This window comes from Archocentrus centrarchus, unplaced genomic scaffold, assembly GCF_007364275.1.
Source record: "Archocentrus centrarchus isolate MPI-CPG fArcCen1 unplaced genomic scaffold, fArcCen1 scaffold_52_ctg1, whole genome shotgun sequence".
NCBI classification, from domain to species: domain Eukaryota; kingdom Metazoa; phylum Chordata; class Actinopteri; order Cichliformes; family Cichlidae; genus Archocentrus; species Archocentrus centrarchus.
This window is the reverse complement of record NW_022060274.1, coordinates 683,190-708,934: the sequence shown is the minus strand read 5'-3', so window position 1 is coordinate 708,934 and position 25,745 is coordinate 683,190. Positions and strand designations below refer to the sequence as shown.

At 40.0% G+C, this 25,745-nt stretch overlaps 1 protein-coding gene across 2 annotated transcripts; it reads right to left on the bottom strand.

Annotated features, from left to right (window-relative positions):
- On the bottom strand, nucleotides 1–7,624 carry LOC115777389 (nuclear transcription factor Y subunit beta-like). Of its 2 annotated transcripts, none has more exons than XM_030725289.1 (7): nucleotides 7,493–7,624; nucleotides 4,148–4,241; nucleotides 3,930–4,060; nucleotides 3,063–3,260; nucleotides 2,229–2,307; nucleotides 2,040–2,119; nucleotides 1–548 (listed from the first exon to the last, which is right to left on the bottom strand). In XM_030725289.1, exons 2-7 carry the CDS (start codon nucleotides 4,239–4,241, stop codon nucleotides 516–518), a joined length of 615 nt encoding a protein of 204 aa, XP_030581149.1. In that variant the 5' UTR covers nucleotides 7,493–7,624; the 3' UTR covers nucleotides 1–515. The 2 variants fall into 2 exon arrangements, with proteins under 2 accessions (XP_030581149.1, XP_030581150.1); XM_030725290.1 differs by lacking the exon at nucleotides 7,493–7,624 and adding an exon at nucleotides 7,199–7,432.
- Between the last annotated feature and the right edge of the window lie 18,121 nt (nucleotides 7,625–25,745).

Genomic DNA, 25,745 nt, shown 5'->3' with positions numbered 1-25,745 from the left:
TCACTTTTGAATTTTTATTCAAAGGATTTTTATGACATTAAAGCACATGGTAAACTGTGAACTTACAAAAGAGCTGCATCATCTATTATGACAGTAACAACATGGCTCCTCTTGATTCAAACAGAGAAGACATTAAAAAAAAGCATCCAATGCAACATTTCCCTTTGTAACCCCTCTATTCCAGCCCCTGCCCCAGAAAAAAGATGCATAAAAGCAAACACATTAACACGCACAAAAAAAGAATTCCACCACTAAATCATGTATGAAGACTAGCCTTAAAAATAAAGCCTTGAATTTTCCAGCTGCTTTGGAAGCTCTCCAAAACATCTGGAACCTTGAAACTAGAAACTACACTTTCTACTAAACAGGTAGTGACTTCTCTGTACATGAGGGATTCTGCAGATGCCTCCTGTTCTCTGTCTGATACCCTTTACCCAGTGGCCGGGTCACAGGTCATCCGGTGAGTGGAGCTCTGCGCGGAGCCGCTGTGCTCAGGCTGGGAGAGTGAGGCCTCGTCATGAAAACTGGATCTGCTGTACAGTGGGAATCTGGAACAAAGTGTGTTAGATAAGAGCATTCATACACAGCATTACCAGCAAAACCGAGGCAAGTTTCATAAAAAATGATCAGACACATCTATAGACATGCAAAATATAAATAACATGAAAAGGTCATGGGAAAATGTATGAAAGCACAACTGGGAGTGTTGTGCACACAGTTAAAAACACAAATGTGCCTTTTTTCAACCCTGTCATCACATTTACCAAAAGCAAATTTATTGCTGATATTCAGCCTCAGCAATAAGTTGCTCCCTATTTGACTCAGTCAACAGCAACGAGATGGCAGCTGTTTTTCTTTAGCTGACAAAAACTACACGTCATATAAGAGCAATCACAACCTTAGTCTGAGCAGAGGATTTCAATCATGCATCCACCTCCGTGCCATACTCTTGTTCAACATTAACAAATTTTCAGGCTCCTGCGCAGCATCGTTTTTCATTTAAAAGTGTCTCATCTTGGCACAGAGCGCTGCACAAGAGCCTCAAAGATTTTCCAACAATTTATGTAACTCTGATAGAATTTTTAGAAGGACCTGTGATTATTGATCCCCACCCCTGTGCCAGCCAATTTAAAAAAATCCCACCTGATTCCTTCATTTTGGAAAACACGAGTTGAGTAATATTTATTTGCCCCTCGAGTTCTATATAAGCATGTTCTCTTCAGGGACAACGTATTAATATCAATAACATCTGTGTGGTTCAAGCACACTGCCCTGCAAAAGTGATTGTGCTCTGACGATGCTCCTCCTCAATGGAAGGAGCATCTGCACACGACTGCAACAGTGTGTAGCTTTCCATGAGCTTCCCACAAGACAGAAAGAGGTGAGAACACCTGCTGAACTACTCCAAACCATCATGACAGTTCACAGAAAGCGTCTCCAGGACCACGTTTTGCCATGAAAACAGATTCAAACTGGAAACATAACAGCTACATTATGACAGCTGCTTTATGCCTTCAGCACCCAGTACTGTGTTGCTGCTTGTGTGAAGCAGTGCAGCTTGTAGTGGGTGACATGTCACTGGGATGAAAAAGCTGCTGATAGGTTTGAGAGCGGCTTCGTGCAGAACAGCAGCTGAAGATAAACTCCGTCAGTAAGGCGAGCTGTGCATCCTCCTCTATATTTGACATATCTAACCTTTTGCTTCACAGTCCACAGGCTGCACATCTTGGGTCCTGGCAGCACCTAATACTTTTACAAATGAAGCTGGACCCAAACTGCATTTTCCCAGCATTAATAAAAATATATATACTCTAAGTGCACACTGCAATTTAGGTCAGAGTCTATAACTAACTGCATATAGATTTTAACTGAGGCACATATACTAATGTCAGCTAATATTAAAGACTTTTCCAAAACTTCAGAGTTTATTCAGTTCAGGGTGAAATAATTGATCTGTTTATTCCAGATGGTGGTAATAAAAGGAAACAAATCATAATGTTTGATACTAACAGCAAATGCAACAATTATGTGAGTTTTACCTGTTGATATGAAGTGGTGTACACCATAACATTCTGCTGCTGACCATCTGCTGTGATAATCCCGGCTGGCAGTGGATTTGCTGATGAGAGAAAGAGTGGAATTTATTAGGATTTCTCATGAACAGTTTGGAGGAAAAAGAGTGAGAGGGCAAAAACCTAAAGAGAAAACACGGCCTGTGCTCCACTTACTGAAGCTGTCCTCTGAGAGGTCCTCACTCAGGCCTTCTCCCCCTGACATACCTGCCATTCCCTTCTCCCCCTTCATTGCCTGGAAAACAGCAGAGACAGCAGGAAACATTACAGTTATGAACACAGCAACACCTGAAACTAAACACAATTTGAAAACATTTTCAGGTTTGTTTTCCATGCAGTCATGTGAAAAACCAAGTGCACCATTACTGCTTCCCCCCCAGTGTCTCAGGTGCAGATAAAATTGAGGAGCAGGGAGCAGTGATGAGGCGAGTGGGGCCACGCCGGCAGCTTCACTCACTAACCACTGCATGATACACCTGCCCCCCCCCCCAAAAGGCCCTATGTGTATTGTTATGTATCGTGAGCCTAAATGACTATAGTGCAAAAGGTCACCACACATCACAGCAAGCAGAGCCGTGTGACTGGCCCTATCCACTGCGGCACATGTGCATATCTACACTGTTCTTGAGCTGATCTGAAGGCCACATGAAGGTTGGAGGTCTACTGATATCCTTGCATGAGTTCCAAACACATCTGGTTTATCCGCCTTATGGTGCTGCCAAAATGGGCTGCCTTGTATCACAACTGACAGATATGGTCATAATCACTGCACCATACATTAAACCTGTATCTCATCATTGCTGCTTTTTACATTCATAACACCAGGTTACTTCTGAAAAGTGTTAGTTGGTTAAATCACGCTGGAAGCTCTGAATTCATCAAACAGCAGTTCTGACCAGTAAACCTGAGCAGTCACAGAAACGTGACGTAGTTCAGAATCTGAACTTAAATATCAAATGAAATGGGCTCTAGAAGAAGAGAGAGCCTCACCTCTCTGAACTTCTGCAGGTAAAGCTTCAGCGGATCCACGTACATGTCAAAGCCCAAAGTGGACATTGCAAACAAGATGTCCTCCCCATTGATGGTCTTCCTCTTTTCCTGGTGACAGCGCTCGCTCGCCTCGGACGTGATGAAGCTGATGAACTCGCTCACGCACTCCTGCACACACTCTTTGGCATCTTTTGCAATCTGTGAGGAAAAAAAAAAGAGATGCAGACATTACAGAGGATTCAAAGCTGTCTGAGAATAAAACACATTTTCATCAGGCCAAAGAGAAATCGTTAAAAAATACTGTACTGATGGTAGTTCTGCTTATACTCCTCATCAATTATGTCTAAACAAAAAAATTTAGCATATGCTATGTGCATATGTTACTTTAACCTTGACCGCTGAGCAGGGATTGGACTCTAACTATAATACATGAAATCTGTGTGTTTGTTTCGTCTACCAGCTCACACACAATCAGGCACACAGATACACTTTAGGCCTGAAGGTTCTTGCCCAACAACCACTTAGCAATATCTAAGAGTTTGATTAGCAAAGACTGCTAATCAAACTCTATGCTAGGAGTTTGAAATATAACTTTTTTTAAACATTTATTCAGCCAGAAAATGGCTTTTATGTTCCTCCAGACTAGATACTGAACACCAAATTCCCACATGTCCATCTGTGTGAGCACTGTGTGACGGGGCGAGTGTGGCTTGTAGTGTAAATGACAGAGTAACACCCAAAAAGCTTATTATGGGTCAATCATTTCTTCTCCAGACAAAGTTATTACTATTGTCATTAAAATAACCAAGATGTTAACCATCTTAAAAGAAAATCTGGTATTTCTGCTCCCTGTCCTCCCTCACACACCTTTCCAGTTTGAGGAACGGCGTTTTTCATGATGCGAGCCACATTAGCAATGGGAAGATATATGTCCTGTTCCCTGTAATTCTCCTTGATGCCGCCATCTTCATGGTCATTCAGATTCTCCTCACCATCATCTATAAAACACACAGACACTCAGCTCTATAAGAACGAAGCCAGAAAGCACTGCAATGACTGTCTACTGACACTGTTTTTCTCCTCACCTTCTTGAGACTGGAGAACATAGTGACTGGAAGCCATGTATTCTCCAGTGATGCCCAGCTGGGAGGCGTCAGTGGTTGAGCTGTCTCCGTCCATCTGCAACATAATACAGCTCGTTCAGTTGTCTGGAGCAGTAGCAATACAGTCAACCTGCAACGGCTGAATGTAGCAAGCTTCTAAGAGTCACACCTTAGTCACGATCTGAGTTATTAAGAAGGGGCCCTGCACGCACGCTTGTCAAAAACAGAGATGTTTCCTTTGGGATTCATCCACGTGCTGTTTTACTAAGATCTGAGCTATGAAATGGAATAAATAATGACAGCATGCTGTAGCTTCACTGTGACTTCAACACTCAGACTGACCTAGATATGTCAAAAGAGAGTACAGCTATGACCGGTTGACACGCTATTTTATCCATTTCAGACTGTTTCTTTTGTCCAACAGTAGCTGAGTTTGACCCCGTGTTGTAACTTACTGGTTAAGCTGCTGTTTTAATGAGCTTTTGTAAGTTTTAAGATTATGAGTGAACATAATCTGACTACAGTAATAATCGGGACCTGCTGATGGACTGTCTTCATGGTCCTGCTATGTTTGTTTGTCATGAGCAGCTGGCAAAAATAAAAAAAAAAGGATAACAAAACTGATTTTATGATAGGGTTGTCACAATATGATAATTTCAAACTCAATATAAATACTCAGATACCATTTTTTATACCATAGGGGCAAATAATTACAAAGAATAATATAAACAATAAAATCAATGGCAACACCATTTTTAAGTTGTCTTTCTTAGCTTGTGCTAGTAGTTTTATTATTAGCCACAGCTGCTATCTTAAGGATAACTTAATAGATGGCTAATGTGTCTAAATAAAGATACTATTGGCTGCTCTTTTATTTCCCAAAGGGGTTTCACAGTGTTTATGATAACTGTTTAATATTTCTATGTTACTGAAATGGGCGCTTTACTGACCCTTGACAGTCCTCATAAAGTGCTGTTCAGTGTTGTGAATGAGGGGGCTGGTACCTGCTGTTTATAGTGCTACTGTGTGAAGTCCTGTGTCAGCTGGAGGAGGCAAAGATGGCACTGCTGGTATTGATACAAATGACTATCTAATCCAATAGCAAGTTTTCGTGTCAATTAGTATCCGAGTATCTATTTTTTTGACAACCCTTTTTAATGGAACACGTTAGAGAATATGTAAAACAGTGAATCTGGACATTTGAAGGGACCACTGCGCCTCCTTAGCCATAACTACAAAAATTCAATTTAGTTCAAATTTATTTATATAGTGCCAGTTTGCAACAACTGTTGCCTCAAGGTGCTTTATACTGTAAGGTAACAATATTATGAATACAATATTCATACAATATTATGAAGAAACCTCAACAATTGCATGACCTCCTGTGAGCAAGTACTTGGTGACAGTGGGAAGTAAAAACTCCCTTTTAACAGGAAATCCTGTTTTGAAGCTTCAAGCTTATCCTTTTCACCACTGGAGTGTTCTGGAAACAGATGTGATGAACAAGGGGTGTATCTGACTGAGAAGCCATGGGAAACTGCAGGCTCACTGACTATTCACACCGACAAGCAGGGGCCACAAAATTATATCACATTAATTCAAGAAAATGTGCAATAATGATATTTCTGACAATATAGAAAAAAGTAGAAAAATGTCTTATTGAAGCTTGCAAGCAGCATCATTTATAAGTGTAAGTAAATGAAGATAATTTTTCACTCTGTGTGCACTGCAGATGGGTAACACTACAAATCTGTTTCACCAGTTAAAACATCATCCAACATAGTGCTGTTAGTGGACGTAGACTCAACCAGCACTAACCCTGTCACCACAACAGAGCCAGTATTTTCCAGCACAGAACCTTTACACTAAATAAAGAAATAATGTTTTAACATCTATCATGATAATGATCAGTGTCAACTGATGTGAACATTTTTATCATAAAATTTTAGGCTATATGTCCAGCCCGGTGATCAACAGCCAAATAAATTTTTTTTCCTAACATTTAATGGAACGTTGGTGACCCCCCTTAGTGTGTAGTGGTTTACACATTTGCCTATAAAGTGAAAGATCCATGGTTCAATCCCAGGCACAGCTGCGATCCTTTTGGGGTAGTGACAGGATGGGCATTCTGCATAGACACTATGCCAAATCAAACATGCAGAGCCACCTGCTGTGGTGAATAAGGGAGCAGCTGAAAGCAGCTTTAGCTGAAAAATTAACCATCACCTGGATCCATATAGTCTATATTTTCATGCATTTATGAGCAAACCTGTGATTACTACTGGGAACTAGTTGCAGGTTAGGTCAGTTTAAGTGAAATGTAATTATTTGTTCTTTCATTACACAATAATTAACAAGATCCTTCAGTTATTAAATGTTATTAAACTGGTAAAGTAAACGCAAAGCCTCCACCTCTTCCTGTCAGCCTAACTTATAGGCAGTGGTATTGTGTTTATTATGACATCTACCATGGACAGAAGGCTATCATAGGTCATTCCACACCTTCAACGTACACTAAATAGCAACAACTATCAACTCTTTAAATTGGAGGGAGGTTATCTGCACTCTGCGTTTCCACTTTAAAATACCCACTAGCTCAGTGAAGTCGCGTATTCTAGTGGTCAGACATATTTTCAGACGTGTACAACAAGGACAGCCAAAATATGAGCGCTTCTTCATACTGCACGCACTTTAGTACGCGCTTGTGTGTTTGCACTACGAAATTCCCGATTTAGCATGACACAGTTCGCTAGCCATTGATATTGTTACATTGTTACTATCTAGCTAAAAAGGAGAGGTGTGATAGTTAAACAACTGTAAGCCTGCAGAAAGGTCAGCTTACGTTAGCCACATGCTAAACACACTGGCATGTGTTTGGCTACCATATGCCAAGTACCGGATATCAGCCGCGGCTGTGAAATTTTTAGCTAATGTTAGCTAATGTTAACCCAGGGATAGAGCTAGCCTGTGGGCTTGCTAGTATTGGAAAAAACAATGTTTTCAATGTAGAGAAGTCATCCAGTGGGCTATTACCTTCAGTAGTTAACCTATTCAGGTATATATGTGTCCCTTGAATACATTCTCACTGCAAATCCAATGCAATTCGCGTCCGCCTTGGCCTGTTCTTTGTCGTGCAGAGCACAGCAAGACGTGACCGGGGCCGAAATGTTTGGTAGTCATTTTTAAACTTTCGCCCGCTGGATACTTCCTGATGAGCAGCCCTCATTCACCCAGACAACAAATAAAAAAAATCAGACAGAGACGGACATTTCCATTCGAGCTAACGAGAAATCGGTTAGCAATCATTGGCCGGAGCCAGGAACAAACCTGCAATGAAGCCCTGGTTGGTTACCTTCCTGAGACGGCTGTTTGGTTGGACAGAAAATGGCTGCAAAAGGACCAGTCCCAGCGCGGAGCCGTGGCTGCAGTACCGCAACTCAACGGTAGAGGCCCGTGCTGCGTTCAAGGCCTTCTAGCCCGCACAGGTCAAAGTCTACTTCGGAATTAAAGTTGGCATTGTTATCGAAATTATATTTCCAAGAACGACACCATGAAGCAGAAAACGTTCACAGAAACTTGTCTTTATTTTTACCCCCCACGCAGCATAGCTTTAGATAAAGTACATCTGTAAGTATAATTTACTGTCACAGAAAATTAAATTTCTTGTTGCTTATTAGTTCTTACATTTAGGCAGCAGAGGAACGCATCTTCAGGTGCGTGGATTTCCAGACTGCTGTGGTCTCCCCGTCGTCGCAGCTCTTTGGTTTAATTAATGAATTAATAACGGACTTTTTATACCGTTCTCATTAGCGAAGGCACTGAATCCAACAGAGAGCTTACCTGCCCTGTGCCACAATCGTTTTATTAGTTAATTTGGCATAATAACATGAAATAAAGAACTCTTTTTAAAATATAAAACTGTTGAAAAACGTAGTAACAGTAACAGTTTTGTGTGAATTTCCTCAGAATCCCCAAACCTTATTGTTTACTTGATCCCCAAAAGTGGCCGTGGAGTTGAACATGCTATTCTTGATTTTCATCACAAGATGGAGCCACAGAAAAGTGTAATAGTGTCTATGGTAAAAAGCTGTTCAGATCTATGATAGTGTTTAAACACAAGCAAACAACAAAACAAAAACAAAAAACATTTGTAAGTTCTATAGCTCTTCTATTTTAAGTCAAAAAAAAAAAAGCCCTGACAGGTATTGGCATTCACATGCCCCATGAACTGACATCATTCAGTACCAGAGAGCACAAAGGTCAAGGTCCCTCCTGTGAGACTGTTTGTCATTTTCATTTTGTGTGCCTTTATTCCTAGCTCTAACACTTCTCAGTGTCCAGGCTCACAGCAGCAAAATATGGATCCACCAACCAGTGATGGCATAGTTACTTTGAAAAAGTAATCCGATTACTGATTACTCCTTGGAAAAGTAACTTAGTTACTTTACTGATTACTTAATTTTAAAAGTAAGTAAGTTAGATTATAAGTTACTTTATTAGTTACATTCAACAGCTGCCGGTGTTGTGCCAAAAAGTGATCGTCTGCCATAAAGTGATCCAGATGTTTCTGTGTGCTTTTATGTGTAATGTCTTTACTTAAATTGGTAAACTGAGTGCAGTCAGTGATTTATGAAGGGCTTATATATAAATGAAGAAATAACCTGTTTTTCAACAATCTTTAGGAGTCTGTGTTATTGTACCTACATTATAATCAATCCAGAGCTTTTTGGCCACTTCAAATATCTTTATAGATCAGTGATGTTATATTTGTTGTGATTTCTGCAGCCTTCTGAGCCAGATTTCTGTTTAAAAAGACAAAAAAAACAAAACAAATATATAAAAGTCACTTTGCAACTTCTACCTTGTGATAGAAATGCTGTTTCTCACTCAAAATGACCTGATATCATTCATGAGAGAGATGTTTGACACATGTTTCACAGATTATAGGACAACAAGTCATTTGCAGCCATAAATAAATAAATACAGGCAATCATTTTTTGGCAAACACCGAAAATCGCTTTTTGGCAGACGATCACAAACCTTGATATTGTCATCTTTAGCTGACACAAACTCGAAACAGTGCCTGAATTTCCGTGTATCTCTCTCCTCCCTCCATGTCTGTGTCGCTGTGTGCTGTTATTGTCCTCATGCTCAACACAGGACTTAACTGTCGCATTGGCCAGACGTCACTCCCTGAGACGCAAGAAGAAGGCAGAAATCTTTTTACTGGGGAAAATGACAAAAATAGTGACTTGGATAAGTAACTTTAATCTGATTACTGGACTGCAAATAGTAATGTGTTAGATTTCTCATTACTGAAAAAAAGTAGTTAGATCAGAGTAACGTGTTACTAAGTAACTAAGGTGGTTATTTTTTGCAGTACAGGTAGGCATTAGACTGGCCTGTCCACGGCATATTGGCAAGCGCTCAGATTAGTGGCTGGATTCTGCACACTGGTGTATCCAAAACTCGAGTGCTGCTTGGCTTTCAGTCTCAGGCTGACCAGGCTGGAGTTACAAGTGTCCCTGTACACATAAGGAGGGGTCGGAGGAGTGTAGGGACACACCTGAGTTGAGAGACGGGTTACTGAGGTTGTTCAAGTTATTGAGGCTGTTGGGGCTGGAGCCCGGCATGCCGATGACTGCCGATGGCACCATGCTTGAAGTCATGGAGGATATGGAATTGGGCGGTGAGAACATGGTCTGCGAGGACAAGGGGTTGACTTTCATGTCTGACTGCATTGTGCCAAGTGTAAAGTTTGGTGGAGGGGGGATTATGGTGTGGGGTTGTTTTTCAGGAGTTGGGCTCGGTCCCTTAGTTCCAGTGAAAGGAAATCTTAATGCTTCAACATACCAAGACATTTGGGACAATTTGATGCTTCCAACTTTGTGGGAACAGTTTGGGGATGGCTCCTTCCTGTTCCAACATGACTGCACAAAGCAAAGTCCATAAAGACATGGATGAGCCAGTTTGGTGTGGAAGAACTTGACTGGCTTGCACAGAGTCCTGACCTCAACCCAATAGAACACCTTTAGAGTGGAGCCTGCAAAGTCAGGCCTTCTTGTTCAACATCAGTGTCTGACCTCACAAATGCACTTGTGGAAGAATGGTCATAAACACTCCTAAAACCTGTGGAAAGCCTTCCCAGAAGAGCTGAAGCTGTTATAGCTGCAGAGGGTGGGCCAACATTGTTCAACCCTATGGATTAAGAATGGGAGGTCACTTGACATATATATGAACTTGAGTTCATATGTATGTGTGAAGGCAGGTGAGTGAAGCCTGCTCTGAGTGTATGTATTGCCAATCCTGAAGATTGGAGGTGGGAGTGTGAGAATAAGGGGCTGCATGAGTGCAAAGGTGTTGGGAGATGATATTAAGTCAAGTAATTAATGATTGAATGTGGGTAACAGAGATGCTGAAATAAATACACAAGAAAGATTTTGAAGAAGAAAAGAATACAATACAAACTAGGAGCATTTGGAAGTTTTTTCTTTATAAGTGCATGTAGAACAGGGACGGGTAATACCTTTTCTCAGTGGGCCATACTGACAGAGATAAAGTAAGCAAATGACCACACTTTAAAAGTCTAAATTACATATGCTGTCTGGCAAAACAGTCACTACCTGGATTTAACTATGCAAACAAGTAAGTAATAATACACATTTATCCTTGCTAAGGTAACATAAAGACAACTCTAATGTCTACAAAACAGCAAAAGAGAAGCCCAGTAACCAAAGGTCCTAACACACGGACTGGATGGCTCACCGTATAACAAGCACACTCATTTAAAGAATTCCTCATTCATCATTGTTTCCAGTGGACCAGCTTCTGCATGCTGTATATTGCACTCACATATTACAGTATGAGTCCCTATTTTCAGCATATAAGTGGTAACAGTGTTTTTCTCCTTTACAGAAACAAAAACTATTCACCCATCAGATCTCCATGTTTGGTCCTTACACTCAGGAAAGGCAAATCCAAAGTCCAGGCATGTACTCATCCTGCTCCCTCCTTCCTCTTTTGAGCACCGCTTTTTTGCTTTGCTTGCTAAACACAATTTAAAATACCATGATGCCAACTAACTATTCTATAAGACACTGACAGAAAAATAATTGTTGCATAATTGACATCATCGGGTTCGCAGGGAGCAAGGACAAGAAGCATCCCCTTATGCCATCTAAACCTTTCAGCAAAGGTGCCTATTATAGTCAGTGGAGTGTAAAATGACTGAGTAAAAGTTTGCAGAGCTAAAATTCAATTCATAAGGAAAACAAACACTGCATTAAAAAAACATTTAAATGCATGAAAAGGTTCTGGTTCATGAGAGTGCTATCATTCCCAGGGGATTACATCTATGACCAGAAACAGACACAGATGTAAAGTAACTAGAAAAAAATGAAAGAATGCAATCTCACTAATCAAGAGCAATTATATTTTTCAGCATTTTCAGTGCACTTAGATAATCTGTGTTGATTTGTATTGAGGAAGACAGTTTTGTAGTCAAAGCGCACTGTGTTATTTTCTGTTATTTCAGGTAACCGTAGCTTCTATAATTTCTATTTGCAAATGTCAGTCATTATCTGACTCCTATAAGGCATATACTGATATCCTTTTATTCATATTTATGCGTCCCCATGTTCCTCTGCATGCATCCAGCATTAACTCCTGCTGTGTTCCTGTAGTTGGAGGACACTTCACCAACAGCACCTCATAATTACTGCTAATCTGGTCAATGAATGTGCTTCTTTGCCAAAGCCCAGCTCAGATAATTAGCATATTAATGGACTTCATGCTAATGGGATGATGTGTGAGCAGCTCTTGAGAAGAGTGGAAATGAGATGAAGGGGCAAGAGCTGGGACTGTTAAGAAGGACAAACGTTTAGGCCATTTAAATATTTAATTTCTCTCCTCCGAGTTGCTCTCTGAGTGTTTTTCTGTCCTCTTAAAGCTGCAGTGTTGGGGGGGGAAAGGTGCTTATCCTTGACCTCATGGCCTCCTCTCCAAGAGGTACTAAGAGGGGTTAGTGTTCAGTTTGCTGAATGTCAAGAGCTATGGTGATAAATAGCCCTTTCCTTTCCTTTCCTTTCCTTTCCTTTCCTTTCCTTTCCTTTCCTTTCCTTTCCTTTCCTTTCCTTTCCTTTCCTTTCCTTTAAAGCTGGGAAAAGCCACTCTAGACTCTTAAATATATGACTGGAAGTTTAAACAAGAGGGTAACTTTGTCCATCCATCCATCATCTTCTGCTTATCCTGTTCAGGGTCGGGTGGGGGTGGAGCCTATCCCAGCAGTCACTTTTATAATATTTTTGTTGTTCTGTGTGGTAAAATGAATTATTTGACCCCTATTGTCATTCAATTATAGATAAGAGCAACATGTTTATTGTAGAAGCATCCCAATTTCAAATCAAATGCAAGCCACTAAGTTCTTGTATAATTTTTTTTTTTTTGCCCACAGCAGCTTTTATTGACAGTGGAGAGAGACCGGAAACAGGGAAAGAAACAGGGGAAGACACGCGGGAAAATTGACGACAGGCCGGGACGCGAACCCACGCCGCAACGCAGCCTATGTATGTGGTCGCCGGCTTCACCACTAAGCCGCCCAGGTGCCCAGATCACAGATCTTTTCTGGCATTTGTGATCACATGCTCAGTGCTAACGACACAGTTTCAAATATTTGTTGACAATACGCGTATATGAGTTACATGCAGGTAATACCTCCTCTCTTTTGTCAGTAATTTTAAAAAACTGGCAACTACTAGGAAGTAAAAGCTTACTACAACTGATTTAAACTTAAATTTTCAGGGTTTCAGAAAGGGTTTTTGGGTGGTGCATCTGCACAGCTGGTCCACAATTTCCTATTATTTCTGATAGAGAAATTGTATTTTATGCCCAAGTAAATAAAATGTCAATTTAAAAATGAATAATGAATATTTTCAAAATCATGATTTCTTTTGAGGTCATGCCAGAATCACTTTAGGTGGGGTGGCAACATTTTTGGCATTCAGTGAATCCTTTATTTATGTTTTGTTTTGTTTTGAATCTCTGGCCATTTGATCTGTTAGTTATGATAACACAAAGCTGAGATAATAAGTCAGGACAGTTGCACATCTGTGAAAAAGAAAATGAAAGAAAACGGTGGAATTATTCTGCTGGATTCAGGGTCCACCCCAACCAGGCGACATCATGAATGTCTATTATAAATACCCATTAGCTTACTTTGGCCACACGCTAGCTGAACTTTGATATAATGATGTGCTACCAACATTTTGGGGTGGCTGTAGCTCAGGAGGTAGAGCAGGTCACCTACTGATAGGAAGGTCGGTGGTTCAATTTCTGGCTGCTCCAGGCTGCATGCCAAAGGCAAGATACTAAATCCCAAGTTGCTCTCTGACACAAGTGTTGGAGTGTGAATGTTAATAATAAGGTGTGTAAGGGCGTAGAACTCAGCATAGGCCAAAAGGACATTTTCTTTCCAGTATCCATTGATGCTGATCAAACCTGTTGGGCATGTCATCTACAGAACTTACTGGCTGCACTGTTTCTTATTAATTCACGAGAGGCTCTAGCTACATCTGGTTGAAAGAAGTGCCAAAGTTCTGCCCAGCAGCTGTGCGAGTGGGCTAAATGAGGACAATACTACCATCATGGTAACAGTTCTGTGAATGAAAGCAGGACAATCATGTCTCAAATAGACTGACTAAAGGACAGTCTATTTTTCTCCACTGCCACCCCAGAAGAAGAGAGTCCAAAATGATTTTATAAGTACACCTTCTCTACAATTCATTATTGAAAAAAAAGAGAAACAAAAAGAAAAGATTATTTCTTAAGTGAATTTGAGAGATGTTTGCATTCATATCCATGCACCAGGAGATATTTTTGCATCACTGTCTAGTGACAACTAGATGAAGTGCAGCTTAATGCATGGAAGGATTATATTTGGCATTAATGTGTTGGTTGTTACCTCGCCCACATATAGGTGGACTGAGGTTGTGTTTTCACCCCTGTTGATTTGTTTGTCTTCTCGTCTGTTGCTGCAGAGCCATTAGTAATCTCACTGGCTGCGTATGATTCTAATCTAAGCTGCTTTCTCAGTTTAAAGTGACTGTTATGACCCGTGGATCTAGGGGATGAGGGAGTAACATATAATTATGCAAGAAACAAAAAAGAATAAAAGAAAGTACACAGCTGGGATTGAAAGAAGAAGTGAAAAGTCAGGGTTAACACAAATTGTTAATGGCGCTTATTTTAACAGTATCATCCAAGTAATAAGTATAACTCAAAGCAATCTTCAGCCTGAAGACGCAGCCCTTCCTGAGAGGAAGAAAGTCAAACATCCTCAAAAACAGGCAAACAAAACACTCCCACCGAATAAACAACACACACACAAAGATCACACTCCCCAACAGGAGTAACACACACACACACACACACACACACACACACACACACACACACACACACACACACACACACACACACACACACACACACACACACACACCACTTCCTCTTTATACACTGTGGCCTTGATTGTGAATGGGCACACTGCTGTTGGAGGAAGGATGACAGATCCTGCAGAGGGAGGAGAGAAAGAACAGAACACACACAAGCATGCACACACAGCGCAGCAGCTGCCACAGTGACAGACGTGAGGAAAGGGCACCTGACAGCAGAAACCTTTTCATTGCTACAGGAGAGAGAGCTCCGTATCTTAGCATAGCTGGAGAAAGAGAGTACTGGCTAACTTATCAACCAAGTCTCTACAGGAAACAGCACCATCTAAAATGCAATGAACATCATCTTCAAGACCTTCCTTCTGTCCCCACTCCAGTGAGGATCTCCTTTCCCTGCCTCACCCCCCCAGGTCAAAACCTGGTGGTAGGCAGCTCTGCTGACAGACCGAAGTGTGCTGGCTTCTCTCCTGCTGCAACCGGACCAGAAAATGGCAAAAAAGATAGAAAATGATATGACTGTTGGAGGAGTGGATTTCCTTTATCACTGTTCACTCACTAAGATGTGTGAAAATCCCAACATCAGAATTCCCTGTTTAATAACACGTCATCAGATCTTTCAGTGTCTCTGTGTGTGTTTTAGGTAGAGCAGTCTTTTCAGGTATGGCAAATATAAACCTATTATATAAGAATGAATTGAAACAGAATAATCAATTGTAACTTATAGCATAATAAAATTACTTAAGCTCTTAAAAAATGGACATTCATTTGAGTTCTACCTCTGTTCAGTGAAACAGATTTTTGTCTAATTTCAGACAGAATTTACTGATATTACTGCATCAAATAAACCTAATTTGTGGCCTACATAAATCCCAGATTTAATATCTGCAAAGAACAAATGGGGGGGGAAAGTCATTGAACAATTAACTGAGCAATCAAGTACTCCATGGTGTAGTGGTTAATACATGTGCTTTACCTGCTAAAAATCCCTCCGTCAAGACAGGGAGGACACACAAACTCAGCCTCAGAGGGTCACAAGCTAGAGCACTCTTAGTGATAGTACCAAGCCTAGATAAATGGGAGGGCTGCAACAGGAAGAGCATTCTCTGCCAAATCAAACATACAGAACCATCTGCTGTGGCAACCCCTATGGGAAATAAAGGAGCAGCCAGAAGCACGTACTGAAATATAGTTCAGTCTCAACTTTTGTGACACTAAGTTTATTTAGCCTCAGATTCAAGAGGGAAATGTGGTTTTTCTACCAGCTATGAAACTCTGTACTAGTTCTTTACTCTATTAAAGATACTGGAGAGTGTGGGAGTTTGCCCAAACATTTTACATATGCTATATATAGACATTGAGAAGGCCTACGACCACTTTCCTCTTGTTGTCTGATAAATATTTGGCAGCATAGAGAACCACGTCTACTGTTTCAGGCTATATGGTCAATGTACACTTGAACTGAGAGACTGATTTGGAAGTTGTACAGACTGGTACTTTTATAGCGCTGTTCTCTTCTTACTGACCACTCAGAACACTTTTAACCACAAAATACCAGATCAAGTTCTGGAAGAACGTATCTATCTGACATCCATGGTCAACTTAGAATCACAGTTAACCTAAAACGTATCTTTCAGCAGGAATACCCAGAGGAAACCTCCACAGGAATGGGGAAACCACAGAAAGGCTCCAGTCAAAGTTTGAACCAGGCACTTTCTTGCTGTGAGGCCAGTACGTTCTCAGTAGGTTATGGTTAGGGCTACCCTTTGCCTCAGTTCATAACATTATGGACGGAATTTCTAAGCCCACTCAGAGGTGGAGAATGGCCTGGAGATCACATTTTTGCTTTTTCTGATAATGATAAGTGGATAATGATAATTGGCTTCTTTGATTGGTGATCTCTACTTTGCACTTTGCAGCCAATTGACAGTGTTTGCTCCAGACATGTCCAAGGAGCAGACACTGGCACCAACACAACACATGCCGGAGAGACTGTATCTCTGCTCGTCCCATGACTCTGGCCTAGATGAGCAATGGATGGTTAAATGGAAGAATGGATACACCATTAATAGCTGCAGTTCATATTTAGCACATTATTATTGATTACAAAAAGACCAGTCTTTCTAGCATTTTAAGAGAACTTTGGAGAAACTTTTTTTTTAAATAACCTTTTCAAGGTTTAAAAAAAAATCTCCATTTAAAAAAGAACAAAGATTAGATAAAGTCCAAAAACTTAATGTCCTCGCTCATTAATCATCTCATGATCCCTGAGCTTTATCTTGTGACCTTTTGGAGTGTCTGACCAAAAGCTTGGAAACAACAGAACCTGAATACCAAAGTGTTTACAAAAAAACTATATATGAACCACAGGGGCTGTTTCTGTGCACATTCAGTTTATAAATGAGCAGATTTACTTAAATGCACTTTCAGATGCATTGTACAGATTTATAATATACATATTTGTACATTTATACTTTAGACCACTGGCTAAATGTCCTTTAACATCCATCATCCTATGTTTTATACATCAAATGCTGAAAATAGCCTCAGTAATCGTCCAGAACCCAATGTTTCAAAAGTACCACATATGACAGAATATTAGCAAAAAAAATTGTTATTAAAGCTGCAAATAGATAGGCATTTAATTCAATTTGAGTGTGTAAAAATACAAATGTTACTGGATTTGAAAAGAAAGAATCATTTTACATTTCCTGAGGTTACAAAATTGCATAGAGTTAAACCAGCAAGGAGCGTATCCTACCAAGAAGTATAGTCTGCACACAGCTGATTTATCTCTCTGTACCACAGCAGTACACTTTTTGACACTTTATTACTATAAGCACGCAAGTGATTTTGACACTGACACACCTACACCATCCTGTATGCTGGGAATACTCACCAGTGTACTGTGTAATAATCACCTTGGGTTTTGGGTGACTTTTTGACACAGCACCTGCAACCCTTACATATCAACTATGACTGCTGCTTATATTTCAAGTGAAATTCATATATTTATGTTAATATATTCTGTAAATATTTCATTGTTTTTACACAGGTGATGCTTAAGGTTTCCAGGAGGAGACTTCAAGTGACTATCACCTCGAAGGAAGCCCAAGCTTAGCAGGAACATGGGCGCAGCACCTGCACCCATTTCCACTGGGTGCAGGTGCTGTTTGCTGTTAGGAGGAGTGCAACATCAGCCTGGAGTACACATGGAGCACTTAGTGAAAAAGCTGAAGGTTAGGATGAGTTTCTACTATTGAAATATAGCGTGTTTTAATTTATGAGTTAGAAAGAAACTTGTACAGGCTACATTTTTAAATGTTTTGGATAATATTATAGGAGAAATGATGATAAATGGGTACTGCAGAGCCTCACTGGGTGAGTTCTGAGATATTTGTCAAGATAGAGCATCCGTTTCAGGAGGTCCACTAAAAACCTTCTGTAGCCTCTTCCTGTGGATAGATCTAAGTTTGGAAACAGAGTAAGGGGAGCTAATAAGTTCCTTACCTCTCAGACATAGATCAGTATCCACTACTGATGCTGTCATTACTTATGCAGCACAGCAGAGAATACCTGTGTGAACCAGATCATCCCGAGAGCAGGGTAGATCAATAAAGCTGCTCCTCTCTTCTGCTTTCATGTTGTCAGCAGTTGTGTTTTTTTCTGGTACCTCAAAGAATGAAACATACATGAGAATTGTACCAGGAGAGTTCACTTAAAATGAATCAACCACCTCCAACCAACCAACCATCAGCCTCCATGTTGGACAGTCAGCAGCCTCTTCCTCACAGAAAAAATATGGGATATATTTCCCAGAATGGAGCAGGTGGTCCTCCGGCTGACCCAGAACCTCCACCGTGCTGTTAGTCTGCAGACAAAATGCAGCTGAAATTCTGTATAAAGTTTGGTTCTGAACATCAGACTGAAGCAGTTCACCTACCATCTGGGCAACTTGTGGAGCTCTGGGGGAGAGGGACAACACAAAGGCTGCTCTGCCAGGGAAGGGTGTCCTTCATTGATCAGCGTATGCAACATACCGATCACTGAATGAGCTTGGCAATGATTTTCATTGATCATTTGAAGATTGAAGATTGGGCAAGTTTTCATGGACCCAACTCACAACTCAGCTCTGCTGCTCAACCCACAAATGCATTTTCTTACAAATGTGGCATAATTTAAGGGGAAATCAACAGGCTTTCCAGCGATGTAAGACTTATTGCCAGCAACCAAGCACACATTTCATTACTTTCTGTGCTAAGTTTAGATTAAAAAAATAATCGGCTGTTGGTGATTCATATGGTGCTGGAACAGCGTGTTGTGAGCATGGAAATATAATGAAAAAGAATTCAAGGACTCACCTCCTTCTCAGTGTCCTGGACAAAATCAGTGTCCTTCCTAAGGACCTTGAGCAGCAAAAAGTAGCTTTTAGAAGGATACAGGAGCTATCAGGCGATACTAAAAGGACACTGAAGCCAAGAGCACCTAGCTTGAAGCAAGATGACCAAACAGCAGCCATGTGGTGCTAATATGTGGCTAAGGCTAGCTTATGTTCTCAGTTTGTTCCTAAGACCCTATAGTCTGAATCTTACAAATCACACATGCACAAACCAGTTCACTGCCATAATAATTACAACAGCGAGCCCTTGGGTTAAACTCAGGTTCTAAGGTACCAATCAACAAAAACAGTATGACACAAATAAAATAACAGCAATGACAGTATTATATTAGAGAAATCAACATATGCAACCATAGGTCCTATCAGACAAAAGACGAAGGCAGCAACAGATCCGAGCAGGGAATGATGGGAAAGACCTCAATCAATGCCACCTGTGTTTGGCCTAAAAGGAGAAATCCAGTCTGACATTTGGAGAAGCCAGCACTGAGGTGTGAACACACACACACAAGCAGACGTATTCAAGCAAAGAGGAGTTCTTTTAGAATGACAACAACAACAAAAAGCATCCCTACTGCAGGTGTATCACAGCTACTACTGCGAGGAACAAAAATTCCTGTTGTGTAAAATCATCTGCCACATCCCAGATCACATATGCAACATTAAGTCTTTATCGATATAATTAAGCTGCCCCTACCAATATTTTCCATATTATAATACTATAAAATGATTAATATAATTATAATAATATTAATAATAATAATATATTTTGTGACAGGAATGAAATGTGGTCTCACCAAACAACAGCTAGTGGGCATCCACTCCAGATCAGCCCAGGTCAGTATCCCATTTTCCCATAATATTTAACAAAAAACAGCTTAATCTGAAGGCTATTAAGGCAAAAAATCACAAACTGCTGCTTCTGACACCTATTTTTCCCTTCATTGTTATTAATTCAGTGTCGCCTCCTTGATGCCCTGTTACACTTAGTTTTGAAGAACTGTGCTGAGAGCTCACTTTTGAGATTTTACAGTGTTCAGGCCCTAGGAAAGTTCTGCTGTTTGGGGTCATTGCCAGAGTAGCAGATTTAAATGAGTTTCCTGCTCTGGATCCATCCTGTCTGAATTATTCATGGGCAATATTTAATAAAAACCTGTCGCTCAAGGCCTATCTCAGCAGAGACTGACCCCATAGTACATGAGCTGGTAATATTTGACATTTTCAAAAGTTAATTAATAAAGCATTCAGTGAAGTGGTAAATAGAGGTCACTCGGCCTGCCAGTGTCAGCTAAGAGGGGTTTGGGGAATCTGATGAATGGCTAAATATATATCCTCTCCTGGACTGGAGACTGATTGCTCTGACAAACCAGAGATGCTGTAATTACTGAATGTGACTGTTTGTAATGTGACTCATACCAATGAACCAGTAGAGATTATCATTCACTGCAGGATTGCACAGTGAATGATTTTATATATATATATATATATATATATATATATATATATATATATATATATATATATATATATATATATATATATATATATATATATATATATATATATATATATATATATCTCAGAACTATAAGATGATATTTTATATAGATATATAAAATATCATCTTATAGTTCTGATTGGTGACAGTGGGAAGGAAAAACTCCCTTTAACAGGAAGAAACCTCCAGCAGAACCAGGCTCAGGGAGGGGGGGGGTCATCTGCTGAGGGCGCTGAGGGGACAGAGACAGAGATTTATAATAATTAATGATTAAATGCAAAGTGACGTATAAACAGAGTAAAAGAGGTGAATGAAAAGAACCAGTGCCCCCCCTGCAGCCTAGGCCTATAGCAGCATAACTAAGGGAGGGTTCAGGGTCACCTGATCCAGCCCTAACTTGATCATAAAGGAAAGTTTTAAGCCTAATCTTAAAAATAGAGAGGGTGTCTGTCTCCTGAATCCAAGCTGGGAGCTGGTTCCACAGAAGAGGGGCCTGAAAGCTGAAGGCTCTGCCTCCCATTCTACTCTTAAGTATCCTAGGAACCACAAGTAAGCCATTACCCAGTTATATCAGTACAGATATCCAGTGCGAGTTTTTCCCCATTGAGATCTGACATGTTGTCAAAGTTTTGCTTTACTTTTTTTGACCAGTGTGTATATACAAGTTCCTGGTTCCTTAAGATGCCACCTGTGTTTGGCCTAAACTCTTTCTCTGTCTGCATGTGTTTAGATGTTAGATGATAGTTTCAACTCATTGCACACAACAATTTTATTTTCAATTTATTTAATGTTATTTAATGTTTTATCAGTTTTATTTTTACATTCTTGTCTGATGTCATATCTTTAGGGACATATGATTGCAACACACTATTTGCAATCAGATTTGCCATGGAGAGTTTCCAGACTCAGCAAAGTGAGTTTGTTTTTCCACGGCTGCTTGAGCACGGGCCCCACCATACCTCAGTTTCTGCCTGTATTTTCATTTTTGACAGGCACAAGCTCAGTATCAAGCCTTAGCTAATCACTTGGCAAAATCGGCACATGCTGCTTGTGTCCAGATCATTGCAGACAGCATAAAAAACAAAAAAAAAACATATGCTCATATGATATTAGTTTGCATCTTCTGGTGAAGCCTCTGTGCTTTTGTTCATGAAGTGAACAGTAGACTGTGATGCCTTCGCTCCTGCCCACTGGAGGTTGTTGCTGATGTCACTAACAGCTGTTTTAGGGTCTTTCTTTAGAGCCCTTACAATGTTTCTGTCATCAGCTGGTGTTGTTCTCCTTGGTCCACCTGTTCCACATCTGTTACTTAGGACACCAGTGACAACTTTCTTCTTCAGGACCTTCCAAACAGCTGTACTGACTGTGGTCAGTGTTTGTGCAAAGGCTCTGATTGATTCTCCGTCTTCTCTCAGCTTCACAGCTGCTTGTTTTTCACTCATAGACGGCTCACAGGATTTCATGTTGGGTTACTCTTAACTATAAATGCACAGTCTGCACAGGCAAAACACAAATCTGAAACTGAGTGCACACATTCAGCGCTATTTGTTGTTTGAATAATCAATGGAATGGGCAACAAAACACACCTGTCAGTCACATGTTCCAAAACTTTTGTTCACAAGAAAATGGGTGAGTTCAGACAAAAGGTGCTAGATGTAGATACTTGGAAATAAAAGCTGAGATGTTTTGTCTTGTTTTTGTTGTTGTTATTGTTTTAAATGTCAAACCTAAATGTTTTCAGTCTCTAAACAAAATAAAATTTGAAAACATTCAGAAGGGCCTTATTGGTCATAACTTTTGTTGGTCATAACTTTCCACATGTTTGTTAAAACTGGCTCAATTTAAAAAAGTTTGGAAGTTCTACTCATAGCTGCTTTGAGGTGTGAAGGAGGAAATGACACTTCAAGCACAGCTCTGCTGACTTTATGCAGGTCAAAGGTTATGATTTAGGCTTAGATTTCCAACTAAATGAGATGAGATGATTGTGAAGTCTCTTGTTACAGAGACAAAGTAAGACATTTACCTTATAACATTTGCAGGTCAGTACAGTTTACAGTAGAAGTGGGAATCACAAGACACCCAACAAAACAATATTATCACAATACTTCACGCACAATGCTCAGGGTGGCTGTAGCTCAGGAGGTGGAGCAGTCCAAGTCAGACTGCCACTGTTTGTAGGAGGTTTGCCTCCATATTTGGCGTCTCTGGATCATTACAATATTGGTACTCCTGCAGTGCAGAACAGCTGATCACATTTGTGATCAGCTGATTAGTGAAGGTGGCAGAAAGGTCAAATGACCTTCTAGTGGCATTTTCACCTGAAGCCTGACGGACAGGCGGGCGAAGCCTGATCGTCTGCTGCTCACACGCTTCTTGTTTTGTACGGCTTTATATCTGTACTGCTTTTTATGTTTGTTTGCGTTTTTTATGAACCGCTTGCTCTGAGCATAACTTTAAAATATGGAGTCCCACTGAAGCATTTTTATGGCTCGTAGCTTCAGGGAAGATAAGATGCTCCCTAAGGTTCTGCCTTTGAAAGCCTCTGTAAGCTTAAATATAGCAGAATATTTTAAAGGCTGCAAGATACTGATAAGACTGGGATTTGCTGCATTTACATGGAGTAAAAGCTCTGGCTTATACTCTGTGTTTTTATTGCTTGGCACAAGCCTCAGGGGTTTTACAGCCTTAATTTCATGTAATGAACTAGACGGGGGATTATGGAATTATCCAAATTAATAGTATTTCTTTCTGAATGGTATTGCTTTAATTATTGCACATAGTCTTTATTTGAGAGGCTAGAGTTCCCTATGCGGTGCCCTGTTTGTTTTTCCTCTTTTATATTCTTATTCAGCATCAGTGAGCACAACAGCTGTTTTAAAGCAACTGTGGAATATTTGCACAGGTTATTAAGTTAAGTGTCTCATACAGATTAAGGCAGGGCACACAAAGAGTTCTCTGACCCCACAGCACATCACCTCAGCTCTGCACTCTGTATTTGGATTCAAATAAAAAGTACATTTGTGAGCTCACAGCATGGCTGTGTCCTGTGCAAGGGCATCATTTTGATTCTCTTGGTGAGTTGCAGTTTGTCTTAAGTGCGCAGATTCCCATCCACTCCATGTTGATGAACTCTACGAACACGGCTGCAGAATGATTAGATGCAAATTTTCTATTGTTATCCTCCAAAGCACCTTCTGCCTGCCTCTGTGACAGACCTGCTTGTGTAAGATAGATATCCTAATTAGAAAAAGTGCACAGGACCGGCTCTTTCTGGCATGTACTTGAAAATGCCATTAGAGCATAATTTGATCAGAGCAACGCAGCATCTGTGACTTTGTGCATGTGTCACAGCAAGGTTAAGATGCCATGTAGAGGTCTATCTATCACCGCCTCTTGGCTTCTACTTCATTCAAAGGTTTCGCCTGACTTTCATGCAGTATGCTCTTGAACCACTAGATGGGACTGTGGCTGTATGTTGCAAATGAAGCTTGTATTTCTGTTAAAACTAAAAGAAAGAAAGAAAGAAAGAAAGAAAGAAAAGTGTATTGGTTGACAATAATTTTGTTTCATCACAAGCATAAGTTCACATAAGTATTATCAGCAAATGCACTTAAAGCATCCAACATAATTGTGACTCCTTTATGTAGGTGACGCAGATCTATTCATGTATATGAGCAGTATTTTTCCTTTGCTGCTCTTCAGTGTGGAGCCAGTTTTAATGTCTCTGCACACAGTTAGTATTTTCTTCCAGTGGCTAACCCACAGGGTCCAGAAACCTCCAAAGGGTCACAGGATAAAATGGTTGTACCATCGTTAGTTTGGCATATATCATTTGTTTTGTGAAATACTGGATAATTTGACCATTTAAACCTAAAATGATTATTTATATGAAATCAGGTGAAACATTTGCAGCGCTTCTAGTACTTAGAAAAACAATTCAATCAGCTGAAGCATGAAAAAACACCCAAACTACACACTTTGAATGCCTAATAATTTTGTTATGTTTTGTTTCAAGGTATTTGATGTTTTATTTTGTAATCACTGGTTTTTGTCTATTTGTGTCAGTTTGACCTCATTTGGTCATGTTTTCAGATCTTTATAGTTGCTTACCGTTCCACCTGTGCTGTCTTTCACATCTGTTCCTTATCCACAATCACTCTCTATGTTCAATCAGTTATTGATGGATTTTGCCTTTTGCTTATTCCTCAGGTGATTGTTTGCCTCAATGCTTGTCTTTCTTTGTAAGACATTTGTCTGTTTTAAAAAAAGAATTTTAGTTTAGGCTTTCACTCAGCTTCTGTGTCCTGTATTTGGGTCCTTTCCCCTCTGAGTCATAATTTTGTTTCTCTAACAGCAAGTGTGGAAGAAATACTCAGATCTTCAGCTTAAGTAAAACTAGTAATACTATTTTAAAATAGTGGATTATAATATAAGATAAATCCTGCATTCCAAGCCATGAATACAGTGCAGTAGACTGTGATAAAGTTACAGTACTTAAGAAAATGTGCTTAGCTACTTTACACCACTGCAGTAAATACAATTTTAAGTGAATTAAGAAGTGTATCATTTCCTGCTGATATGTAATGAAACAGAAATATAAACTGCATAAATTGTGGATATTCAAAGAAAGGTGAAACTTAACAGTATACTGTGGCGCTTATTACTTGGCCTTATTTGATTTCTTTTATGCTGCTTTAAAGCCATGCATTTCAGAAAGAAGCGCTTGACTTTTAAAAACCACAATACATCAGTTTAAGTAATACAGACACAGTTACCACAGATTAGGATTCAACATCCATAACACATCATCAGTTACTCACATAGTTACAGACTGATTATTAAAATTAGCCTTTAAAAATGCTGCCTACACACGAATTCAATAATATAACTTTCAGGATAAAAAGGAAACAGTCATTCTGCTGTATGGTGAATACTACACAGCTTTTACCTCAGTGTGCTCTTAGAAACTGTGACAGTATGGGAGTATCATTGAGACAGTATCAAAGTGAGTACCTGGTTTGGGCCCACTCTAAACTACAGCTCATCTTGTTTTATAAGCTAAATATACGCTTTGTATTTAACATCCGAATCTGAAAAGTATCAGTCAAATGCAGTAGAATAGCAGTACACATGCGCTCTTGTATAATAGTGAACACTGCTACAATCACAGCAGAACTTTATTTCTTGATCATTTTATTCCTGTAGTTTTATATTTCATCTATATTTTAAAATGTGACC